Below are 23,819 nucleotides of genomic sequence, written 5' to 3'. Positions count from 1 at the left end.
ATGGCACTAATGCAATAGTCCAATGCAATTTCCACTGCACTTTGATACCTTTTTGTTCGGCAACATATTTAAATTATATTCTAGGCTACTCTTAAACAGAATATGTCCACATATTAAATAAGTAAAGCAAGTGAAATTATTCAAAGAAAAATGTTATTTATTTAATAATGGGGTAACATATCAAATGAATACATTTTTTCTAAATATCATAGTAAAACGATGATAGTAATGATATAATCATAGTATTACTGAACAGAAATATTTTCCCATAAAAAACTCTTTGACATTTGCTTGAATTTTTTTGTTAAAAACAGAGCAAGCAAAGTAGCAAACATTCTGTTGTGATGTAAAACATGTTTTGTCATTTATATATCAGGTACAGGAAGTCCAAGCAACAAATTCAGTTTATAAGTTTATATTTTAATAAAAGCACAATAAGTAACTGTGTCTTTATTAGTAGGCTAGCATATTCCTGAGTAATATGCCTATTCCTTCTATAACTATAGTAACCTTTTCGCATTTAAAAATAAATCTTTCTTTTTAAATAATTATAGCCTACATTTGAAGTCGAACAAGGCTTCAGTTCAGCCAGTGACTCGTAGCATTTCAACCTTCAACTCATGATTCAAATGTGCTTTCTTCTTGCGAATCGGTTCGATTGATTCTTTAAAAGAACCACTTCAAACAAACGAGTCGTTCGCGTATGGACGCTACTCTCGCGATATAAACTTTCCCGGTTACCTGAGGAAACGAGAGTTTGATTCAAAGTGAATGAACGAAAACAACCAAAAATCATCCTAATAACAGCAGGTAGAGTAATACAAACTATTTACCTTTAATTCGGTACTGTTTACCGATTACAAATACGTTTCTTTATCTATGTTGTGGAATACAGGGGGTGTTTATGTAATAATTTACCCGTTGTCCGTTAGCTATGGAAGTATATGATGCGTGTAGTCAGCTAGCAACAGCAATAAACAAGCTTATATTTCACTCATCGTTCTTTTTAAACACTTTCTAATGGCGTATATGTGGAATTGCGAGAAAAATGCGATATTACCGGTGTGTTCTCCAATTTTGTCCTCCGCGGTGGGATGTTTAGTAACTTAACCATCATTTACGCCGCCATATCATAGCAACCGCATTTATTAATAGTGTAAAACCATAATAAAGTAAAACAATACATCTATAAAACGTCGCTATCGAGTTTAATTTCTAGTATGTTTGACATTGGATGTACCACAGTGTTTCAGTAACGTTACGATTAATAAAAGTGACTATTATGATTGTTAGGACCATGTTACTATGGTCATTTTTGTATAGGGTAACGTTAAGTTAAATTGATGCAAGCATAGTGATAGTGAGTGGAGAGAAGCAAGCATTTGTTTGTGATTATGTTCTGTTTAACTTTATATTAAAAACTTCAAAAGAAAAATGTACAGGACAAAGGCACACACACACACACACACACACACACACACACACACACATATATATATATATATATATATATATATATATATATATATATATATATATATATATATATATATATATATAACAGAAATAAAAAATAATTTGTGAAATGCTGAGTGCATGTTAATAAATTTGGCAAAGGAGTTTGAATGTTTTCTGCTTTATTCTTTAGGTCATTTTAATCTTCTTTTTTGGGCTGCATGAAGCGAACCAGAAATGGCATCACCACAAACGCTTCAGCCTGTCCTGAAGATGAAGGTCGACGAGCTCTTTCTCTTTTGGTTGAGCGAGCCGAGTACTCAGGCAATGCTAAAAGACTACCTCAATAAAATCAAGAACGGGGAAGATATAGATCTAAGCCATGGTGATTTTAATAGTGCAAGCACTTTGGTATTAACAGAAAACAACAACATTGCATCAAAGATTAATGGGACGGACAGAATGACTACGGCCCTTGGTGCTCCATGCAGCCCTCCTTCCGCCACGCTGCCATCTGCGAGTGGCAGCAGTAACAGAGTGGGGGTGAATGCAAGGGCCCTGCGACGCTCGGTCAGCACTAAGAAGGTACGCACCTGTTCTCAGTACTCTTCACAATGCAGCATGACCCCTGAACTATCACCTTGCAGACTATTGTATCCAGGCCCAATCAGTCTAAAGAAATTTGTATTCTACCAATTTTCATATGTGGGACAGGCTGAAATCCATCAATCCCTCCTATCACAAATACAAACTTAACCAGGTTTTTTTAAGGTTTCATGTGGTAAAAAGCATTTTCCAAACACATTTTTACATAGAAACTTTTGATTATCTAACACACACAGCCTGTTTAGTAGAAAGTTCAAGAAATGTCACCTATGATGGTGCGACATGTCAGTTTTTAGGGAGTGTTAAACTACTTTCCCCGGTTTAGCCACAAGAGGATGCTGAATGGCTTTTGCAACACTTGGTCAGTGAATGTAGGACTCCTGCTCAGGTCAGATGAGCTCTTTGAACTCATGTCTTGTGTGTGAAGAAATCCTGTTCATGTGTTCAGCCAGAGGTGGGTGAATCTCAAAGCTGTCAATCCCTGGAATGGTATTGACTGTGGTCATGCCCTGTCCAGTGATACTGGTGGACTTTGCTGCTGAGGTTTCAGAGCTCTTAAATTGGATTATGCAGGGACATCTCTGATTAAAGCAATGCTTCCACGATACTTCCTGCTGTCAGTATCAGATCAGTGTCATTAAATTCACACCTCTCTTATTGGCCCTATAAGAGGAAGTTGATATTAAGAAAACATGCACCTTTGAAAATTAAAAAAGTGATCAATTTAGCTTCTTCTGGGAAATGCAAGAATCTGTCGTGCTGTACAGCCAAGTCTGTAGATAATTTATATAGCACAAACACTGATCTGTAGCCATCTTTCCCAGCAGCACCTGACCAATTAAGACCAGCACTTAACTAACTTATATTCTGTTTTTTTCTTTTTATGTATATATTTTTTTTAAAAGTGCCATGTGCTAGACTAATTGAGACTTGTTACAACACTTGCATGTTGTTTCCACTTGTTTGTCTTATTGCTTCTATTGCTCTCCTGCTTTGGATAAAAGCATCTGCTAAATGATTAAATGTAAATGTACTGTGTCCACTTTACAGGGACAGCAACATTTTCATCTTGTATTAGGGGGGAAAAAAGTCTTATTTCAGTCACATACCAAATTTGTTCAGAGTTTGAGGGAAGATAATATAGAAAAATGTAAAAGTAGAGAAGGCAAACTTTCATCAAGGATGACTGTTGCATTTTGAGAAAAGACATCTGTTTGCAGTAAACGTAAATCTTGACTAAGCGACGTTATCTGACCGGTGTGATTCTTTATTGTGAAATGCTAAGCAGATGTGTCTGGAAGCTTTGATTTCTATGTCCAGTTATTCTCACATGCTTTGGTAATCCTTTGTGCTGAAAGAACAACTGTTGGGTATTTTATGTTTTCTGGCATGGTACGATCAACATGTGCCCACAACTTGTCACAATGTATTATAGAGATTTTGATCCTTTGGATGTTCTATTTTGAAAGGCTGAAGGAATTCCAGAATACAAACACATTCTCTAAAGTATTAGTTAAAAATTCAATTAACGTCATTCTGATGCTCATCTGAGCAACTGTTCCAGCATTGACACAGGACACTGGTAAAGATAGCCTTGGTTCCTCTGTGCAGGAATTAACTACTGGGAATTTGGCTTACGCTTCATAGGCAGTTTACATATTTGTCCATAGTGTAATACAGTATGCATAAACTTAGTCAGATGCTGCTAATGGTCAGAATAATTTGGTGTCTGTCATGCCTGATTAATTTGACCCCTTTCTGTTATTTCTATATTTTAATGTTCTAAATTGAATATACAAAAAAAAAAAGTTTTTTTGTTAATGTCTAAGGTACAGAGTTTGTCTACTCGGTGATATGTTTTTTTTTAATCTCTTACAATTCTATATTTAAATTTTCTAAAGTTAACATGCAAAAATATACTAAGGCTACCTTTACACGCCAATGATTTATTTAAAACAAGCGTTTTTTCTTCTTTGTGTTTTCACATATAGGCTAGGCAAGGCATGTTTATGGCAATTCAGAGTGCTTTACATAGAAATTAAAATAGTGGTATGCATGAGAGAAAAGAATACAATGTGTGTGAATTAAAAATTAAAAACAAGGATAATTAAAACAGTTGTAAAGCTAATTTAAAAAATAAATAAAATAAAATGATTAGATACACAATAGTGGTCTGAAATAAAACATCCTTCCGTTTACAGTCTACATACAGTACAGGCCAAAAGTTTGGACACATTACTATTTGTAATGTTTTTGAAAGAACTTTCTTCTGCTCATATTTGATCAAAAATACAGATTTTTTTTTTAATATTGTGATATATTATTACAATTTAATATATTTGGTTTTCAGTTTATTATACTTTAAATGATAATTAATTTCTGTGACGCAAAGCTGAATTTTCAGGATCGTTACTCCAGTCTTCAGTGTCACGTGACATCCAGTCTATCACATGATCCTTCAGAAATCATTCTAATATTCTGATTTATTATGAGTGTTGGAAACAGTTCTGCTGCCTAATATATTTGATGAATAAAAGGTTCAAAAGAACTGCATTTATTCAAAATAAAAATATATTTTCAAATAATATAAATCTTCTTTACTATCAATTTTTATCAATTTAACACAATTTGAAATAGATTTATTTCAAAAAAAGAGGAAAAAATTGATTGGCCCCCAAATTAATGACCAGTAGTGTATATTGTTGTTACAAAATATTTCTATTTTTAAAACATTTGCATCTTTTTCTTTTCTTTCATTTTTACTTTTTATTCATCAAAGTATTATCAAAAAGTATCACAGGTTATGAAAAAATATTAAGCAGCAGAACTGTTTCCAACTTTGAAAATGAATCATCATATTAGAATGATTTCTGAAGGATGATGTGACACTGAAGACTGGAGGAATGATACTGAAAATTCAGCTTTGCATCACAGAAATAAAGGATCATTTAAAGTATAATAAATTGAAAACCAATTATATTAAATTGTAATATCACAATATTACTTTTTTCTGTTTGTTTTTTTTTGATCAAATAAATGCAGCCTTCATGAGCAGAAGAAACTTCTTTCAAAAACATAACAAATAGTAATGTGTCCAAACTTTTGGCCTGTACTGTACATGCACCATCTTAATTAGAACGCCTCTCCTTTATTTCTTTCTCAATCATGTTTATAACATCCATTTCAATCACTATTCCCTGATACTCAGGAACCTTCTTATAGACGACAATGTTGTCAAAGCTACTGTGAAAGCAACTAAAAATGCTGCATTATGCGCATATAGAATGAACACTTAATTGGAACACATGGATGCCACCACTGTCACTGTTTTCACAAATTAGCTTTTTGATAGTTTAACATGGAGACTAAGGCTGCACAATAATGGTTAAACTGATAATCACGATTATTTTGCTCAAAATTATAATCACGATTATTAGGCTACTGGTAATCAATTTTTCTATAAAAAAGTTACTACAGTTATGGCCATTTTGCATGTTCTTTACCATCCTCCACTTCAGCCAAAAAAGGCCTGTAGGTGGCACACTGACTTCATTTAACCAACTATTATAACTTCGTTAGATGGTAAATCAACACAAAATACATGGTTTTGGTGAACGCTTTGTAATCTAATGTAACCATAACACATGTCGTTTGCAAATGAGACCCACAGATTCAGATTGCCCTGCAAATTCGTAAAGCAAAGAAAAATGCGCTTTTATTTATATATATATATATAATAAAATAAAAGTCTGGCTAGGGATATTCTAAAATGCTTAAAAAAAATTAGTTTAACGTGGCTTAATGCACAACTTAAGACAGTGATACTAAAAGATCAAACTCCGTAAACATAACAATAAACTATACTGTAACATTACAATTTTCCAGATTGAATTGTCACACCTTTGCAACCTATAAGGCGGAGATCCGTGTTGCATTTGTTGAAATGCATCGCTGAAGGTTTGACCATGGCAGATTTAGTCACACATATAGTACAAGTGCCTTTTGAAGAAACAAAGACTGTCTGTATGACACTTTCATTAAAGCAGAATTTCGCTGTGGAGATCACTAAACTCTAGCACACGTTCAGATTTTCAGATTATCAGCGCTCCTTCCGCATTTAGAGGGTGCGCGTGCACAGAGTTGCCAGATTGCACTGATTAAGTAAAACACTTGAAAGAAAGTATATCCTTTTAAGGGAAAAGCTCTATTTGGGGGATTTAAGCTCTTTGCATCTGGCAACCACAAGCATGACTGGAGGCTCGTTACCAACACAAGATAACACCAATCCCAAAGAGAAAAAAAAAAAACGTTTTTAGGAGAAATAACTAGCGTGGCAATATCATGACGATTATTTGAAATCAATAAAGGGAAGCAGATATCATTATCATGATTAAAATACGATTAATCATACAGCCCTAATGGACACTATAAAGGTATTGTTTACAGGACCCTAAAATGCTGTTGTAAATGCATATACGTGTGTATATGAATGGCCAAAATGAATAAATTCTTAAATTCAAATGCATATTCAATTGTGCCGTCTTCCAAAATGCCTTCTGCATGTAACATCCCAACAGTTTACTGTCTGCCCTTTAAAGTAATTAAAATGATCCATTTTTTTTGTCAGAAGCGTTGATTCTAATCAAGTTGTGTATCAGAACTCAAGAGCATTTTGTGCTCCTTGATGCACATTGGCCTGGATGGAAGTCTCATTTTGGTTCTTCTGTCTCTGTCTTTGAATTGTATGCCGCATTTTGACTTGTGGCTTTTATTTGGAGGTTTGGTTTGACTTTTGTTAGCAGTTTTATAACTCTTATAGCCTCCAATCTGAACAGTTATCACAGTGTTTATTTTTTCTCCCCTCCAGCATTTGAATCATAGCATGTTTGTTAGCGCTCCCCACTTTTGCCTTACTGGTCATCCTCTCTTCAACCACTTGGCTCTACTGACTGGACACAGCTTTGTTTGGAAATTGGCACTGTCTGCACGGACAGCTGCCACCTCTTGTTCAGGCAGATCTTTTTCTCGTTCTGTTAGTACCAGCTTACTCTGACAGTAGAGAGTTGTTTTACGTACAGCACAAACACTGAGCCAAATGGAGGGGAAAGTGCTGTTAGAAGAACTTTCCAATAGACCCAATGACAAACAAAAATATTGACAAGTTCACCAGCGAGTTTACTTTGACCCTTTGTTGTTTTTCCATATTTCTTTAATAGACTCATGAGCGAAGTACAACAAAAGCAGTTAGTGAGAAAATTAGGCTTATCAAATGTGTGCAGTATCCTGCCATTGGATGACAACAGGAACTGTTTATACTGGAATGAGTGGAAGAATGTGGACTCGATGATCTGACATCTAAAAATACTTATTTAAGCCAGGCTGGGCTTTATTTTTGCAGCACTTTGTTTGTCAGATGCTCTGGCTCCAAGCCTTCGGAGCATATTCACTCACTTTTATGGCAGATCAGTTGTCACTAAAGTCTGCTTTTATTAATCCAATTAGTTCCACGGTTCCAGTACTATATGAGTGCTAGTAAAGGATTTTCAGATGCACAACGCCCAGCCTCAGAGGCAGAGTTTCTTTGGATCAGCACAGTTAGAAGGAATTGATGTAATTGCAGTCAGTCTGGGAACGGATGTTTGTTAGAGGACTAAAGATACATTTGTTTCTTGGGGTTGCCCAAACAGAGCATGGTGGGTCTTTTAATAGTCCTCAACTGCTTCAGCCATCATTCTTTGAATTCAATACTTCCACGCTGTGCTACTAACTAAGACTTGTCATCTATAATAAACCACAGTATGGCTGGAAGCTGTAGCCTTGGAAAGCAAAATAAACAAAACATAGGCAGTAGTACATGTGTAGAATTTTTTTGCATTTCAAGGAGGGCAATTTCAGGCTTTGTGTTCTGCTATACAGGATTTAAATTGACCTTGGGGATGTCGATGGTAGCTATACTTATTTATTCTACCATTTGTTAAATATAGTTTTAGTGTGCCAAGTGACATGTAAGCATAAGTCCTATAACACGTAAACCACAAGGTTGCTGCATTTTATTGGGTGCTGATAGCTTACGGTTATCAGCCGATGATAGCTTTATATAGTTTGATTGGTGGTCTCTATAAAGGCTGAACATATAACGCAAAACTCGCCAGAATTTCTGTCTTAAGTGAGCATAAACAGTTGGGATTTAGTTGCATGTGTATCAGTATTGGATTCTTAAAATGACAGCAGCCTAATATTCCTGCTGCCGTCTGTGTCATTAAAGTAACTCAAACAAAGTAAGACAAACAGAAAAGAACTCTTGCTATTTAGTAGATGTATCAATATTTAATTTATTTTATTTGTATTTTTCACAGGAATGCTATATTTGTAAAGCTCTTAGCTCAAGGTCTATTAACATAGACATTAAAGCAAACAAGTGCTAATGTAGCCATCAATAAAATCAGTAATGTGTAGTAAAATATATGCATTTTATGTAATGTACTGTGGTTCCAATGTAAGTGTAGCAAAGTATTTTTACAAGTAGTGCTTAAAGCTACATTATGTAACTTTTCCATCCACCAGAGGGCGCCTATTCAAAACAAAGGCATAGTGTGATGCCAAGTTTGAGCGCAGAATCTTGGGATGTGGTTTTCACCTCAAACTAGCCAGTGGAAAATAATCGGGATGGGGCTCGGGCAGAAATCATGTTCATGAATGTAATTATTAACGTTACTGTAGTATAAAGCAGAGCAGGACCGAATGTTGAAGGAGCTGAGTAAGACCACCGCTCGTGAGCAGCAGGACTTTTATTATGATGGGACACAGTCGCCGGCACTATTTCTACTTTTCCGGTCATGAGTATGAGGTTGAAGAGGTCGCTCCGTAGAAGCATTTTGTTAAAGGCTAACGATTGTATCATAACCACAGAACTCTCTGTAGCACAGTAGAGAATTTACTGTATAGACAGGAGGAGACGCTCGCAGGCAATCTTTTACTGTCAATGAGACATTCGGGGGGACGTGGAGGCATAAAGTCCAATGAAGTCATGGGAGAAGGATTAGGATAAGCCCATAAAGAGCCAAAATCAACAGGATAAAATATAACATGATTCAGATTTCACTTTCCACAACTACTAGAAGACTTACAACTGTCAGACAGGTTGCTTACGTCACATCTACGTCGTCAAGCTCAGTCTGAGCCTGCGCAGTACGCTCGGCCATCAGGAAGTGAGTGCTTCTAAATGACCACTTTTCGCCGTTGAAGTCAATGGGGTCGCTGTGTCCAGTATTTTACTGTCTATGATACTATCCGGTGTTTTACCTAAACATATGCAATCTGGCAACCATATGCACGCAAGCTCTCTCTCGCGCGCAGATGATCTGAAAACCCCAAATAAACAAGTAAGCTGCGTTTTAGCAATCTCCATTTCAAATGTTGTGCTTAAAGTGTCACTCAGTCGGCCTGTGTTCTATTAGGACGGTCAGGACTCAGGAGCAGCTTTGCTGAACTGCTGTGTGCTGTCAGCTGCTGAAATAAGCCAATCAGAGCAGAGCTCAACATTAATATTCGTGACACTTCCAAATAAGGCAAAAACAGCTTTACATCCTAGGGACAATTTCTAGGGTTGTAAATGGACCTGTAAAACTATCTGGACAAATTTTGCCATTAAATAAGCCATATACCCTCTATGTTGATATCAGAGAACAATTTAGCATATTGTTTCAAATCATTCTAGGGCACTTTTAATTCCGATTATCCAAACAAACCAATTCAGAAGGTGGTCTGAAAGCATTTCAGACAAAACCAGACAAGTTTAAATGTATCTGGTTGTTTAAGCCACGTGTAAATTTTACTCCTGGCAAATGGTTAAAAAATAATCGAGCATTATGTTGTAGTCAGATAGATATGATGGTTTTGCCACACACATCGCCGCAAATGAGTAAAGCAAGCCAATGCAAATTAAACTTAAAATTAGTCTTAGATGCTCAAAAGCACAATGATCTTCGATAAAAATTAATAAATGATCTTACCAGTGCTTAGGTCGCTCTCTCATATTGCGGTCTTTGAAATGAGCTGCTGAATCAAATGCATCTTGAATTTTTTGCTTTCGTTGCTGTGAACTCCATTAAATATAGGCTATACCGCAGGAATTGAAGATCTGATTTATAGGCTGTTCATTTTGCGGAGGTGTAAGGTATAAGACAAACTGCATGTTCTTTTTTGTTCTTTTTTTTATTTGTTTAGATTGTTTAGCTCGTTTTGTTTGCGAGCTGTATCAGCCTGCCTCAGCTTGTCAAAAATACATTTTTACTATAGAGGTAATATAGTAGGCTAAATTAACTAACATTGTGATGCTTGAAGTTTTATATCTATGGATTTTATTATAGGCAAGACAAGTCAAGAGTTGATTTGGGAGGCTAAATTTATTAAACATGTGGTTAACTCACTGTCGGTCGCTTGGTCGTCACCTAAAAAAAAGGAAACTTTATTTAACAAACAAAAATTTGCTCTAAACATTTTTCTAAATGAACTCAACAAAGAAACGAAACAAAATGTAACTACTTTGACATTAAAAACAAAACAGAACTATTTTAATTGCTGCAACAATATAAGCCAAAAAAAAACACGGGCCCCAGTCAGACTCGGGCCGAGATTTTTGATAAGCTGTCAGACAAAACCACACTACGAAAAGCATTATACAAGGCTTCAGATGGCACTGATGCCAGCGGCCAGCCTCGGGAAGCGACATTCATTTGCTTTCCTCCACCCGTCAGAAGCTTGTACTACTGCTGTATTTTACAGCGTAGCTTACTTTGCACATAACTTCCTTACCCTTTCTGTCGAAATAGTCCCACACAGTATGCTTCTTTCCCATTGCTTCATTTTGCAAAACATGTCTCTGTTGGCACATGTGGTTTGTTGCATGTCGATGCGCCCCGTGAGTAAAAAAACTAAACAAAAACACCCTTTAAACTGTTTAACTGATAGTGTTAATTGGTCAAATTTCTTACTATCGGTTAACGGTTAAACTGTCAATATGAGCATCCCTAGTTATGGCCAAATAAAACCATAAACCGAGGGTAACACAGATATGACGCAATTGACCAGCGACTACCTCAGACGTCCCGGTTCCTTGATTAAAATAGCAATTTTCTCACAATTTACAAATAGTTGGAAACATTTGGGATATTGTAACTCAACTGAACAATATGTATAACACTGGCCTAGATGTTTTTGGATATTTTATTGCAAAAATACTACATAGTGCACCTTTAACTGATTTGTTTTGCAAAAAAAATTTCTAGTTAGTTTTTCAGTAACTGATGTCAGTTTTTCATTTAATTAAATTAATTTTGTTTTTACAGATCGTTTTAGGTTTCGTTTACGAAATAACCTTGCACTAAACATTTATTGTTTCCCGTCCCATTCGGTAATTGCAGAGCTTCTTTTTTTTCTTTTTTTCTAAGTAAGTAAGTCTCAGCTTTCCAATTTTATCCATTTGATCACAATTTTTTTTGCCGCTCTTAAACGTGATATGATATGATATGATATGATATATGATATATGATATGATATGATATGATAAGTTAAACATCTGGTATTTTTAAAGGGATAGTTCACCCAAAAATTAAAATTACCCCATGATTTACTCACCCTATGACATTCTTCTTTCAGATAAATACAATCAGAGTTATATCAAAATGCGTAACCATTTTTTGTGTACTCCGAGAGGCGTCGCACTTTCTTTGTAAGTTGAATACAGAAGGCTTATGACATGACCAGACTAAACTTTAGTGTCTGCACATCAAAACTGCTGTCTTTCATAATTGAACATAGACTCATTAAACGCCGCGTTTTGGTATTCATCACCTAATTTTTTCACACACATCGATTCACACATTCACATAACTATTTGTCACAAATGCGATTTAAATGCTTGCTTACACTGTAGAGCCTGAGTACATATTGTTTTAAGATGTTTTACTTTGCATCCTATATATAGCCTAATGATTTAGATTCAGAATGAGTCTATATTTATCTGCGCTTTTATTCCTCTAATATCCTACACTGTCTCAGTCACCCCTCAGAGATGATTGGTTGGTTGATGTTGCAACGTGCATTTAGCTCTTATCGTGTAAAAGTACCAAACATAGAATCCTTTGAATGAAATTTGCTTTGCGGGGCAAAATGTAGTTTTTAAAAATTTAGTGGGTGTGATAACGGTTTAAAATGTTGCATCCTATTGCAGTTACTCAGTATTGTTCTTGGTAGCTGCTATATCTCCTGTATACATAACCATAGATTTCAAGTGAACAGGTTTGTGTCTTTACATAACCTCTATGAGAGATGTGGAATGCACACTGAAAAGGGCAGTTACACCCCACCCCCCCACCTCCACCGCTCTCACGCAAACACCCTCGTCCTATCTATCCACAGTGACTTTTCAGGATAGGACTGTGACCTCTACTAGCCACTACTGGATGTGTGGAGCAACAGGCAGCGTTGTGATACAGGCTACTGCACGGCTGTGGAGAGCAGCTGCTGCTCACCATTAAGTGAGCTGGTGCTTTGATAAAGACAGGCAGAGGAGTGTCCTGTGGCGGGACAGTCACTGAGCAAAATTATCCTGACCCCAGAGTGCATACTGTCTGCCACGCTGGCTCCATTAGCTGACAGCAGCATGAGAATGAAGGAGATCTCTTTACGACAGGACCCTGACCTGAGGAAGGAGTTGGCGCTGCTGGCTCGCGGCTGCGACTTTGTGCTGCCCTCGCGCTTTAAGAAGAGGCTCAAAGCCTTTCAGCAGGGACAGGCAGGTTGTCTTATATGTTCTGTGTGAAACCATCAAACTGCTTTTGCTTGCTTATTGCTGGCTCTCAGTCTCAGTGACGATGACACGTGTGATTATAGCCATGGCATTTAGACAAAATTGTCATTTTTAAAATTAACTTTTGACTAGAGGGTTATCAGTGTTTTTAGAGCGTCCAAATGTTTAGGATTGAGCAGGCTTTGTCTGCCCTGTACTGGAGTTGATGATGGTCATTCCCTTTTATAGACATGACTGACACTGACTGAAGAAGGCTAGATTAAATGCATTCATCTCTCACAGTGGGTTACACTGAGCAGAATCCCCTGCATGCCACATCCGAGCGAAACTTTCCAAATTTGTTAAACTTCCAAACTTTCATATAGGGTACTATAAGTTGGTGTTTTTAAAAGCAAAATTTTTGATTTTGCATTAAAAAAATCTTTTTTTTTTCACATTAGTAGCAGTGATTTACAGCTGAAAATGTTATGAATGTCTCTAGAATGGGATATGGTAGTGTACTAAATCTGTTGCAAGAAGTAAACAGTCAAGATTACTACATGACAGCCATGCTGATAAAGCCATCAGATTTTTATTAGACATGCAAAAGTTCCTGATGGTGTTTTTTTACTGAGAAGGAATGCGCCTGTGTCAATTCCATGTTAAGTATTTGAAATCAGAGTGAAGAAAATTTAGTTAAAATATGTTGAGAACCAAGGCCACTAAAGAAGTGGGTGTTAGTTCACTGTTGCTTTCTATAGCATGAAATGTGTTTGTGTATGTAACGCATTCCATGTACATTTAATTATTACATTTCATGTCTTTTTTTGCCATGCTAAGTTAGTGAAATACATTTAATGTAATGTGAAGGCAGAGCTTTGTGGGCTGAGATGTTGACAGTGTATTTGGAAGGACTATCATTTTAAAAAAATATATTGTAGTCCTTAATTTTTTTCTGCCAGATTAAATGCATGGATGTTATGATCAACTGCTTACATCTCACAAGATTCAAATATTGCCGCGTAATTACCGGTAATTGCCTTGATGTACAAAATATTTGCATCCCTCAAGATGAAACGGAAAGGGTCAAGTTGTCTGAAGTCTACTTGTAAATGTGTTCTAATACAGAAACACTAAATGTGTTTTGTTCAGTGTAAAGTGGGCTTTGATGGAGTTTTTTTTCCTGTGTGGAAGTTCTAGGGGGTCAAGATCTTCACAGCTGCAGCTTGACACTCAAATAGTTGGGGTTTTAAGTTACTGTGGGAAGCTGAGCCTTTGGAAAATCAGTATTATGAGGAATTTAACCACAAGTGTTCACAACATTTGGGCATGAAGGGCGTTTTGTCATTGGACAAATATATCATACTGTTAGTGTGTACACTTGGGTCAAGTCCCCCACAATTAAAACAACAAAAAGTCTTCTTGGAGCTTTCAAACTGCAGTACCACCCATCTCTGCAGTCATTCAGCCTGTTCTTCAAATTAAGGCTTTTTACACTTCTTAAACTTATCAGCCAGTCATGGCTTTGTCCAGCCAACACCAACATTTATCTCTGATTGTTCCTTCTCTTGTTTTTATAAACTTTCTTTAGATTGATTATTTTTTTTAGTTAGTGTAATAAAATGATTGATTACAAAATGTATAACGAATCCAGTTGTTTATTTCTGATGTTGTTTATCCTACTAAGTTAATATATATCCAACCGTTATGTTTACAAGTCTGAACATGCAATCCATCACGAGTTGTTATCAGCTGTGTTTAAAACTGTTCTTTTAGAACATGCTAGCTAAATAATTGACAGAGGTATTCTGGCGTCCTCACATTAAACATGGTGTATCACTGTGCAGAGCTTTCTGATTTCAAGTTCATCTAGACCAGTCAAAAGTCATAGTAGTTCATAATTACTTCAAAGACAGTTTTGTCCTAGGCCTTTTTGGTGAACAGGTGGAAAGTGTTTTTTGTTTGTTTTGTTTTACTATTTGAAAGAAAATGGATGTATATCTATTTTTATAATATGTTAGTATTTATTACATTTGTTCAATTGATTTCATTAATTAATCACAGATTATATTTCAAACTATTATCCACATTCTTATCCTTCCTGTCTTGGGTACTGCATTATGCGGAACACGTATCCAAAAAATACTGCAAGCCTCCTTAAAGTGATTTGCAAGTTGTCCATCTGTCAGAATTTTCAAATTGTGTTTAATGCATATTAGTAATTAAATGCATTAATTAAGCCATCACTGTGAAATTATGATTTTCAGAGTAACCATTCATCTCTCCCATGATGAGTTTTGTGGCTAATGGTTATTATTTCTGTCTGTTTCAGCAGGCACAGGCCAAGAAAGAGGAGCCCGTTACACCAGCCTTAAGTGAAAGCATTCCAAAGTTCTACTTCCCTCGAGGACAGCCCCAGGCCAACATCAACATAGACAATCTCATTTCCAAGATAGAAAAAATATTTTCTCAATTTCCTGATGAAAAAGTCACTATTAAAGACATGGGGCTTGTCGCCAAGGTAAGTGTGGTTTGTAACGTTCCACCTTTACCTGCTCTGCAAATTGTTCATTTGTGTAACTAACTTCTAACTGTTTACGAGACATTTTCCTGTAGACAGTGGAGAAATATCACCACTGTTTATGTTGAATTATGTATCCTGAAGAGAAACCGTCTAGGTAAACGACAGGATTCAGGAATTTAAACAGAATGATTTATAAACATAATCTTTGCTAATTAGCCCAATTTATAGTTCCTACAGCACATGTGAAAGATGTAGTCATAATGTCCAAGCACTTAGCAGAAACCTCTGATTGTGCTTAAATGCCTGTTTAAAAGAGAATGATTACAGAGTTGCAGAAATTACTCTTTAACTGTAACTTCCAGATCTCAATATCTGAATCTCTGTTTGGCACATAATTGTTTAGATAGAAATATAATGTTTGTTTTGAAGTGCATGACATCTTGACCTATTTTGTCACCCTGAGGTCTATTTCTGCATGACACTTTTGTCTCTCTGCAGGCTTGCGAGTGCCCACTCTACTGGAAAGCACCATTGTTCCATGCTGCCGGAGGAGACAGGAGGGGATATGTGTCCGTTCACAAGTTTGTGGCAATGTGGCGAAAGTAAGACAATAGTTCTCTTCACAGTGCCCTTTCACATTAATGTCTGCAGTGGTCAGTAGCTACACAAGTGCGTGAATGTCCTCTTATCTAGAGCTGAAGTGCAGTGAGCTCTCTGTGTACAATTTTGGTATGATACTGTAGTTTATTTTAGGTGTCCCTGCAGATGTTTGTGTTTTTGGAGGAGGAGGTGCTGTCTTGTATACACTCATTCAAGTTTTCAACTGCGGGTCTATGAAAATCCTGCAGGGATTCCATGAACGGATATATGAAACCTCTTGGATTTTCCTCCTTGAGGAAATATAGTGGATTAAAATAAGCATTATTACCTTCTAAATCATTAATGTAGCACTTCTATGTAAATAATTGTATATTTTTAATGAGATCATTAGTGATTGAGTACCTGGTTTGGCTGAGCATCTGGGTTGGGGGGGTCGTATCTGAGTCTGTAAAGGTTAATTTTTTTTTTTTTTTTAAATCATTATTCCTCTTTGATTGTATATCAGAACTGGCTGAGTGTGAATTCAAGAGACTCATTTGTAGATTCCATTAATCTGAAGCCACATATTTGAAGTGAAGGGTTTTGGAGACTACATTATTCTTTTAAAGGGTGAGATGGAGCCTGAAGCCATCTGTTTCCTCTCCACAGAGTGCTTCAGACCTGTCATGATGACGCATCCAAATTTCTTCACCTTCTGGCCAAGCCTGGCTGCAATTATTTGGAACAAGAGGACTTTATTCCATTCCTTCAGGTACAGAGTGCTAAACCTACTTCTGAGAACACAGACACATACAGGACAAAACATGCTGAGCACCAATTATTTCAGCTTCACATTATTTGCTCTCATTCCTTGTTTTTATGTAAATAAAAAATGTAATTGTAAATGTTATAAAATGGTTGTGTGTCGAAGTGCATTCTTTGAGTTCAGTGATGGCCATATCATTTATATTCACTGGCGGGATTGGCCGTGCACAGTAGAGGAGATGTATTCTGGCGTCCGCACTTTAATTTGTATTGTGTAGCTTTAGCAATTGCTTTGACCGTTTTGATGAATGAGAAAAGTATTGCTATGGAGTAGATTGGCCTGTTCCCGTCTGCTCCTTTACAGCAGTGATTTATGGGTTTTTCTATTGTTTAATTTCACATGGGGAAGGGTCAAAGAGTCTCGCACCTCCCCCAAATAAGTTGTTGTAATTTATCACCTTTTATGCATATATACCAGTATTTGACTATGAAACATGCATGGGAAAAATCTTTGCTTCTCTGCTGAAGAATGCACTAGATGGGAAAAGTCAGTGGGCCATGCTGGCTGAAACTGTAGCGCAAGCTAAAGATGAGCTTGGGCCTTAAAATCAGCCTTTTGTTCTTAGAAGTTTAATACCTTTAACATTCCCACACATATTGTACCAGCACATCACCCTTAGCTAGTGGACAGAATGATTTGCCTTTTCTCTATAATCTAATCCAGAACCTCTTTGCACACAAATGGATTTAACATTGGCCTTTTTTTTTCTTCTGTTAGCAGTGTCAGTTATTATATGCTGACTTTGATGTTATATTGGTGTATAAATCATTTTAATACTTTTTTTATTCTTTTTCTTTTTAAAGGATGTGGTGGATTCACATACAGGTCTGGCATTTTTAAAGGAGGCTTCAGACTTTCACTCACGCTACATTACAACTGTAAGTAATACTTCGTTATGTATTTTTCTAGTAATTTAAATACTTTTTGTATATTAAACATAGATTTGCACCATTAACTGAAACTTTCAATAACACGAACTGACTATATACACCAATCAGGCATAACATTATGACTTTGATGAATATTGTGTTGGTCCCCCTTTTGCTGCAAAACCCACCCTGAAGGTGTGCTGTGGTATCTGGGACCAAGATGTTAGCAGCAGATACTTTAAGTCCTCTAAGTTGTGAGGTGGGGCATCCATGTTTTGGACTTGTTTGTTCAGCACATTGCACAAATGCTCAATTGGATTGAGATCTTTGGAATTTGGAGGCCAAGTCAACACCTTAAACTTGTGCTCCTCAAACTATTCCTGGATCATTTTTGTTTTGTGGCAGACAAAATCGAACCACATGGGCCTGCATTTGCTCCCCATGTGCGTCAATGAGCCTTGGCCGCCTGTGAGCCCGTTGCCGGTTTACCACTGTTCCTTCCTTGGACCACTTTTTATAGATACTGACCACTGCATGCCGGGAACACCCCACAAGAGCTGCAGTTTTGGAGATGCTCTGACGCTGTCGTCTACTCTAGACCTCAAAATTTGTCCTTTGTCTAACTCGCTCATAATCCTTACGCTTACCCATTTTTCTGGCTTCTAAGACATCAACTTTGAGGACAAAACATTCACTTGCTGACTTTTGCATCTCACCCACTAACTGATTCCATGATGAATATAATAATCAGTGTTATTCACTTCATAATGTTGTGTCTGATTGGTGTATACACAGTTATTATTTTGGTGCACCATAAGTATGGATCATTCACAGATCAGCGTTGTTAAATGACTTCAATGAGCCTGATGTTCAACTTAGTGCTGCTTCTTCCAACAGGTAGTCCAAAGGATATTTTATAATGTAAACCGCTCATGGACTGGAAAAATAACATGTCCAGAACTCAGGAGAAGTACTTTTTTACAGGTAATTATTTTATGAGTCTGTATCTATGGCTATAACAAATATTTGACAGTTAAAGGAACACGCCACTGTTTTTAGAAATAGGACTTATTCAACTTCTTTCCTACATTTAGGTATGTGGTCAAATGCATTTTTGTCTCAGTGCATGCATTGTTTAAGTTTGGCAGGGTCGCTGCTAGCTTAGCATAATGATTGGATTCCTATGTTGCCAGCTAGCATCTCCTGAGTATCCCGCATAAATACTTCTTGTAGCCTGTGCATTCACAATGAGTACAAATAGCGATGCAGATTAAGACTAGGCGATACGCAGGCCACAGGAAGTAATTAGGTGGGGGGGGTTTTGGATCACTTTTACTCTGGACATATTAGCTGGCAACGTAGGATTCCATTCATTAAGCTAAGCTAAGCTAGCGGCGACCCTGCCAAACTAAAACAATGCATACACTGAGACAAAAATGCATTTGACTACATATCTAAATGTAGGAAAGAAGTTGAATTAGCCATTTTTCTAAAAATGGTGGAGTCTTCCTTTAATTGACATACTAATTAATAGATACAAAATTGGAAAAGATGTTTGCTTAATTTATTGTTTTAACCTAGCCCACATGAATGATTTTTTAGATTGTCTAATATTATTATCATTATTATTATTGTAGATTTTAAATTCTGTATATTTTGTTAAATTAAATTGTTTTGTATGGTAATTGGTTTTAGTCACACTGCTTTTTATTTAATTATTTAGGTAACTAAGCTTTTCCATTGTGTAATGGTGAAAATGTTTCCCAACAGAATGTGGCATTGCTGGAAGAAGAGGAAGAGATTAACCAGTTGACAGAGTTCTTCTCCTATGAACATTTTTATGTAATTTACTGTAAGTTCTGGGAGCTGGACACAGATCACGACTTGTACATAGACCAGAGAGACCTGGCGCGACATAACGATCAAGGTACCCGTGCACTCGCTGTGGTTTTAAGACTTTTCTGACATGCTGTTTAACTATTGGCTGCTTCTATCTGGAGGTGACTTTTAAAATCTATCCCTTCCAGCAGCACTTGACTGCATGTGTTTCTGTTTGCTGCAGTATGAGTTTAGTAAATTGAATGAAGTGGTCTGAAATTTTAACATATCAATTTCCCTAGCATGACGGCATGTCTGCCACTTCAATAATTTTATCTCCTTTCAGCCAGGGTCCATAATCGTTGTCTTTAAAATTATAAAATAAGGATCGTAAAGCCCTGTTTTGCTATTGCAATTTACAATATTTATAAGCTTTTGACAGCAAATAATTACCCTATTTAAGCATAGGAAAAGACTTTGATGTGAATTTTTTTTTTTCTGCTCTCAGCCATATCCAACAGAATGATTGAGAGATTATTCTCAGGAGCGGTATCCAGGTACCATCTTTCATTTTACAGACTTTCTTTTTTTTTTGTTTCCTCTAATTTTTGAAATCGTGTATCATGTATCATATTGTTATATTTTATGAGTGCTGTGGTCAATTCTACTCTGCTCAGGGACAGAAAGGTTCATAAAGAGGCCAAGCTGAGCTATGCTGACTTCGTATGGTTCCTCATATCTGAAGAGGACAAAAGGACTGAGACCAGGTAACTGAAAATAATCTTCCTTAAAGGAACAATATGTAAGATTTTTGGATTAAAATATCCACACACAAAAACATTAGAACAGGTTTTATATATTTTGCTGACTAGAAATGATCATGTAGTAACGATTGGTTGCTTGTGTAGCATAGAGTACTGGTTTCGCTGTATGGATCTGGATGGGGATGGAGTTCTGTCCATGTATGAGCTTCAGTACTTCTACCAGGAACAGTGTCAGAAGATTGAGTCCTTGGCCATTGAACCACTGCCTTTTGAGGACTGCCTGTGCCAAATGTTAGATATGGTCAAGCCAGAAATCCCAGGTATTATTTGAAGTGATGAAAAATTTGCTAGGTATTTTATCTTCTGAAGTAACCACTGAATTGACCACATCCTCCTAGCAAAAGAAACTAAAATCTGCAAATCTTTAAAGAAGTGCTCTTATTTTTATTAGGAAAGATCACTCTCAGGGACTTGAAGAGGTGTAAACTTTCCCATATTTTCTTTGACACGTTCTTCAACTTTGAGAAGTACCTAGACCATGAACAGAGGGATCCCTTACTGGCTGCAAGGGTAATGAAGAACAGATTCATTATATAATTGTATTGCTATTATGGTCACTTGGATGCTGTAATAATATTGGTGTTATTTGTATATAATTGTATAGGATGCTGAGACAATGGGACAGGAGATTTCTGACTGGGAGAGATATGCTGCAGAGGAGTATGATAACTTGGTGGCTGAGGAAACTGCAAACGAGCAGTATAATGATGGGTAAGAATGTTTCTCACAGCTGAACTAAACACAGACCACAGTTTTATCACAGTGCAGAATCTTAGATGAACTTACAGCACTCAACTTCTGCTGGAAACTACCTCTAAGCTGTACGTCTAGACTAGTCCTTCATCTAACAGGACTTTGCCTTGTGCAGCAGTTTAATAACATCAGTCCACTTGAGTCAGTGATCCGGAGGACTGATGAGGTATTGTGTGATGATTTTAGGATCAGCACAGACTTCTAATGGCAGGATGAGTAGAGTTGAAACAGGTAAGACACTGTAGGTGCAGGGTTGAGGTTCCTTCCATTCTTCCTCACTTCTGTTCCTTCGTGGGTTCCTTCACATTTGCTCATCAGATATCGGACTAAAGTATGTTTTACATGCTAAAATTTCCAAAAAACTCTTTACGGTGTTGTCAAGTGTCTGTTCATTGGTATGCATTCACGTCAGTTCCTTATCCATTTGCCATTCAGTTGGTTGTAAAAAATGTTTTCTTTCCATTTTCTCCATAAATATTAGAATCAAACTGGCCTGCTCTGAGATGAATCACAGCATTATGAACTAGTATTGTTGTCTAATTTTCATAAAATAGGTTTCCAATCAAAGTATGAGACTGTATGTAAAAATATTTTGTAAAGGATTGAACTGCTCTCAAGTATTGTCAATTGAAATGCATTGATTATAAATCTAACATAGGATATGTTTGAAGTAATATTGCAAAGTATTAAAACTGAAATATATGTTTGAGAGCATACTCTACGCAGTGACTCATGGGAGTAGATATTCCTGGTTGAGATCTCGCTGCAATTTCCATTTTCGAGGTAGCCGCGACTTCTGAGATATTTCTTGGAAGAATTTGGCACTTAAATTGAAGTGTTCATCAAACTGAATTTACACTGACTTGTGGCAGACCAGTATGCTATCACTTAATCTCAGAGCTCCTGGAAGATTTGTTCATTTTAATTTATGGAGAAAAATAGAATCTAATTTTTACTTCGAGAAGACCAGAACCTTGTCATGTGTTCTTGCAGGTCTGGGCTCAATATATTTTGTAACACAATTTTATGTTTTTGTTGTTTTTATTTAGCTATGACAATGCTCTGGACCCAGTCGATCACATTACATGTGCTTTCGACCTGCGGAACGAGAAGAGACATCTCTTTGAGATTCCCAACCCTCACAGTAACCTAGACCTGGATGAATATGAATACGAGGATGATTTTGAATGACAAATACACAAGTAAAATCCCACCGTCTGGTAGTGTGTAGAACAGGACATGGACAGATCCTGCTCTCAAATACTGATGCTGCCTGGTTCAGCAAACCAAGGCTCAAGAGTGTACGGATACCTTCAGCCGCTGGATACCAGACAGTAAACCAGCCGTCTGGTGAGGATCTATATAGCAAGACGGATTGTGCTGGTCCAATCTATCTGACATCTACGCACAACCAGGTCTATAAAACAAATGTAGCTGCACTGTAGGTTTCAAGCAACTACACTGGAACCAAACCGGGACACTTGAAATAATGAATGTGCACTAAGTTTATAAATATTGAAGTTTTTACTAAGAATTGGTTTATAAGACATTCCAGAGATTCACCAAAGTGATTTCAGCTTCATTTCATGGATGGCTTATTTCTCATGGAGCTCTGTCGACATGCCTTAATGTGTTTGAGGCGCACGCTAATATGAAATAATGCAGTGATTAGACTCTGACATGTCTTTGTGAGAGGTGTCTTTAAATTATAATGTATTTATATATATATATATATATATGTAAATATTTGTTGTTTTTGCTTTTTGTTCAAAACTTTTAGGCTTAGTCCACTTCATGATGACGACATCATCTTTGTCATTTCTATAGAAGTGCTTCCTAAAAACATGCTTTTACTGTAAAAATGAACTTTCTGTCTTAAAAAGTTTAATAAAGTATTAAGACAGAAGTTTTTCATGCATTCTCTGCAGGATGTTATTGCGGTTTCATTATAAAGTATAGCCACATTTTAGCTTTTTATACACTTGTTAGAAGAAATTTCTTAATACATCACTTTTTCTAAACTCTTCACAGTTCTCCTTGTCAACTTTTAGCTCGACAGTGTATTTTGAATGTTATATTATCGAGGAGAAAAAAAAAGCATACTTCATGCATATCATCAACTTTTTCTTCCATAACATTAGCAAAGGTTATCACCAAACAAGCATAGTTTGTCACTAATAAAACAATGACAGACAGGCTTGACACTTGTAATGACACAAAGTTAAATGATCTTTCCCTTGATAAAGTTGAACAGTATAGGATATAATTCTTGCTGCAGTATCTCTGATAGTGAATGTCATTCGCAAACTGTATATTGAAGAGCATTTTACCAAGGGCAAAGTTTAAAATAAAGCAGGTGTAAATCTGCATATAGTTTAGTAAAAAAAAGTGCCTCTTGACATACAGTAAAGGTACACCCCTTATTCTTTCTTTACAAAACAAAAATGACAGGCTTCTTCTGTTTAGAATGGAATGCAGTATTCCCGCTGAAAAATCCAACAATGATGCTCACTTGCACCAGGTACTCCATATGGTAACAGTAATCCATAAGATTAGCCTTACTGTATATTACCCAGTACTTTAAGTATATAGTACATAGACGCAAGTGCACATACTGTAAAATTAAGTGCAACCTAAATGTTTTGGAAAGCATATGTAACTAAGAGGCCTGTAGGTACAAAGAGTTCTGGTGTGTGAGAAAATAATTTGTTTAATTTGAAAGATGCAATCATTCAATGTATTTTTTTGTTCCAAATCAATAAAAAATAATCCACAG

The 23,819-nt window shown here is 36.5% G+C and overlaps 1 protein-coding gene across 5 annotated transcripts; it reads left to right on the top strand.

Moving 5' to 3' along the window:
- The first annotated feature begins 686 nt into the window (after positions 1-686).
- On the top strand, positions 687-23,659 carry ppp2r3b (protein phosphatase 2, regulatory subunit B'', beta). Of its 5 annotated transcripts, XM_067444179.1 has the most exons (15): positions 687-810; positions 1,649-2,040; positions 15,183-15,371; positions 15,873-15,976; positions 16,623-16,725; positions 17,583-17,657; positions 18,546-18,632; positions 19,419-19,575; positions 19,975-20,023; positions 20,144-20,233; positions 20,375-20,550; positions 20,682-20,800; positions 20,895-21,001; positions 21,230-21,274; positions 22,093-22,229. In XM_067444179.1, the coding sequence occupies exons 2-14, from the start codon at positions 1,693-1,695 to the stop codon at positions 21,246-21,248; spliced, it is 1,623 nt and encodes a 540-aa protein (XP_067300280.1). In that variant the 5' UTR covers positions 687-810; positions 1,649-1,692; the 3' UTR covers positions 21,249-21,274; positions 22,093-22,229. The 5 variants fall into 5 exon arrangements, with proteins under 5 accessions (XP_067300280.1, XP_067300279.1, XP_067300278.1 ...); XM_067444178.1 differs by lacking the exon at positions 21,230-21,274 and having other exon boundaries at positions 15,186-15,371; positions 22,093-23,658; XM_067444177.1 differs by lacking the exon at positions 21,230-21,274 and having other exon boundaries at positions 22,093-23,655.
- Positions 23,660-23,819: the final 160 nt, after the last annotated feature.

The sequence above is a fragment of the Pseudorasbora parva genome, chromosome 5, assembly GCF_024679245.1.
Source record: "Pseudorasbora parva isolate DD20220531a chromosome 5, ASM2467924v1, whole genome shotgun sequence".
Lineage (NCBI taxonomy): Eukaryota > Metazoa > Chordata > Actinopteri > Cypriniformes > Gobionidae > Pseudorasbora > Pseudorasbora parva.
Note: the sequence above shows the minus strand (reverse complement) of the source record. Positions and strands in the feature narration are given on the sequence as shown.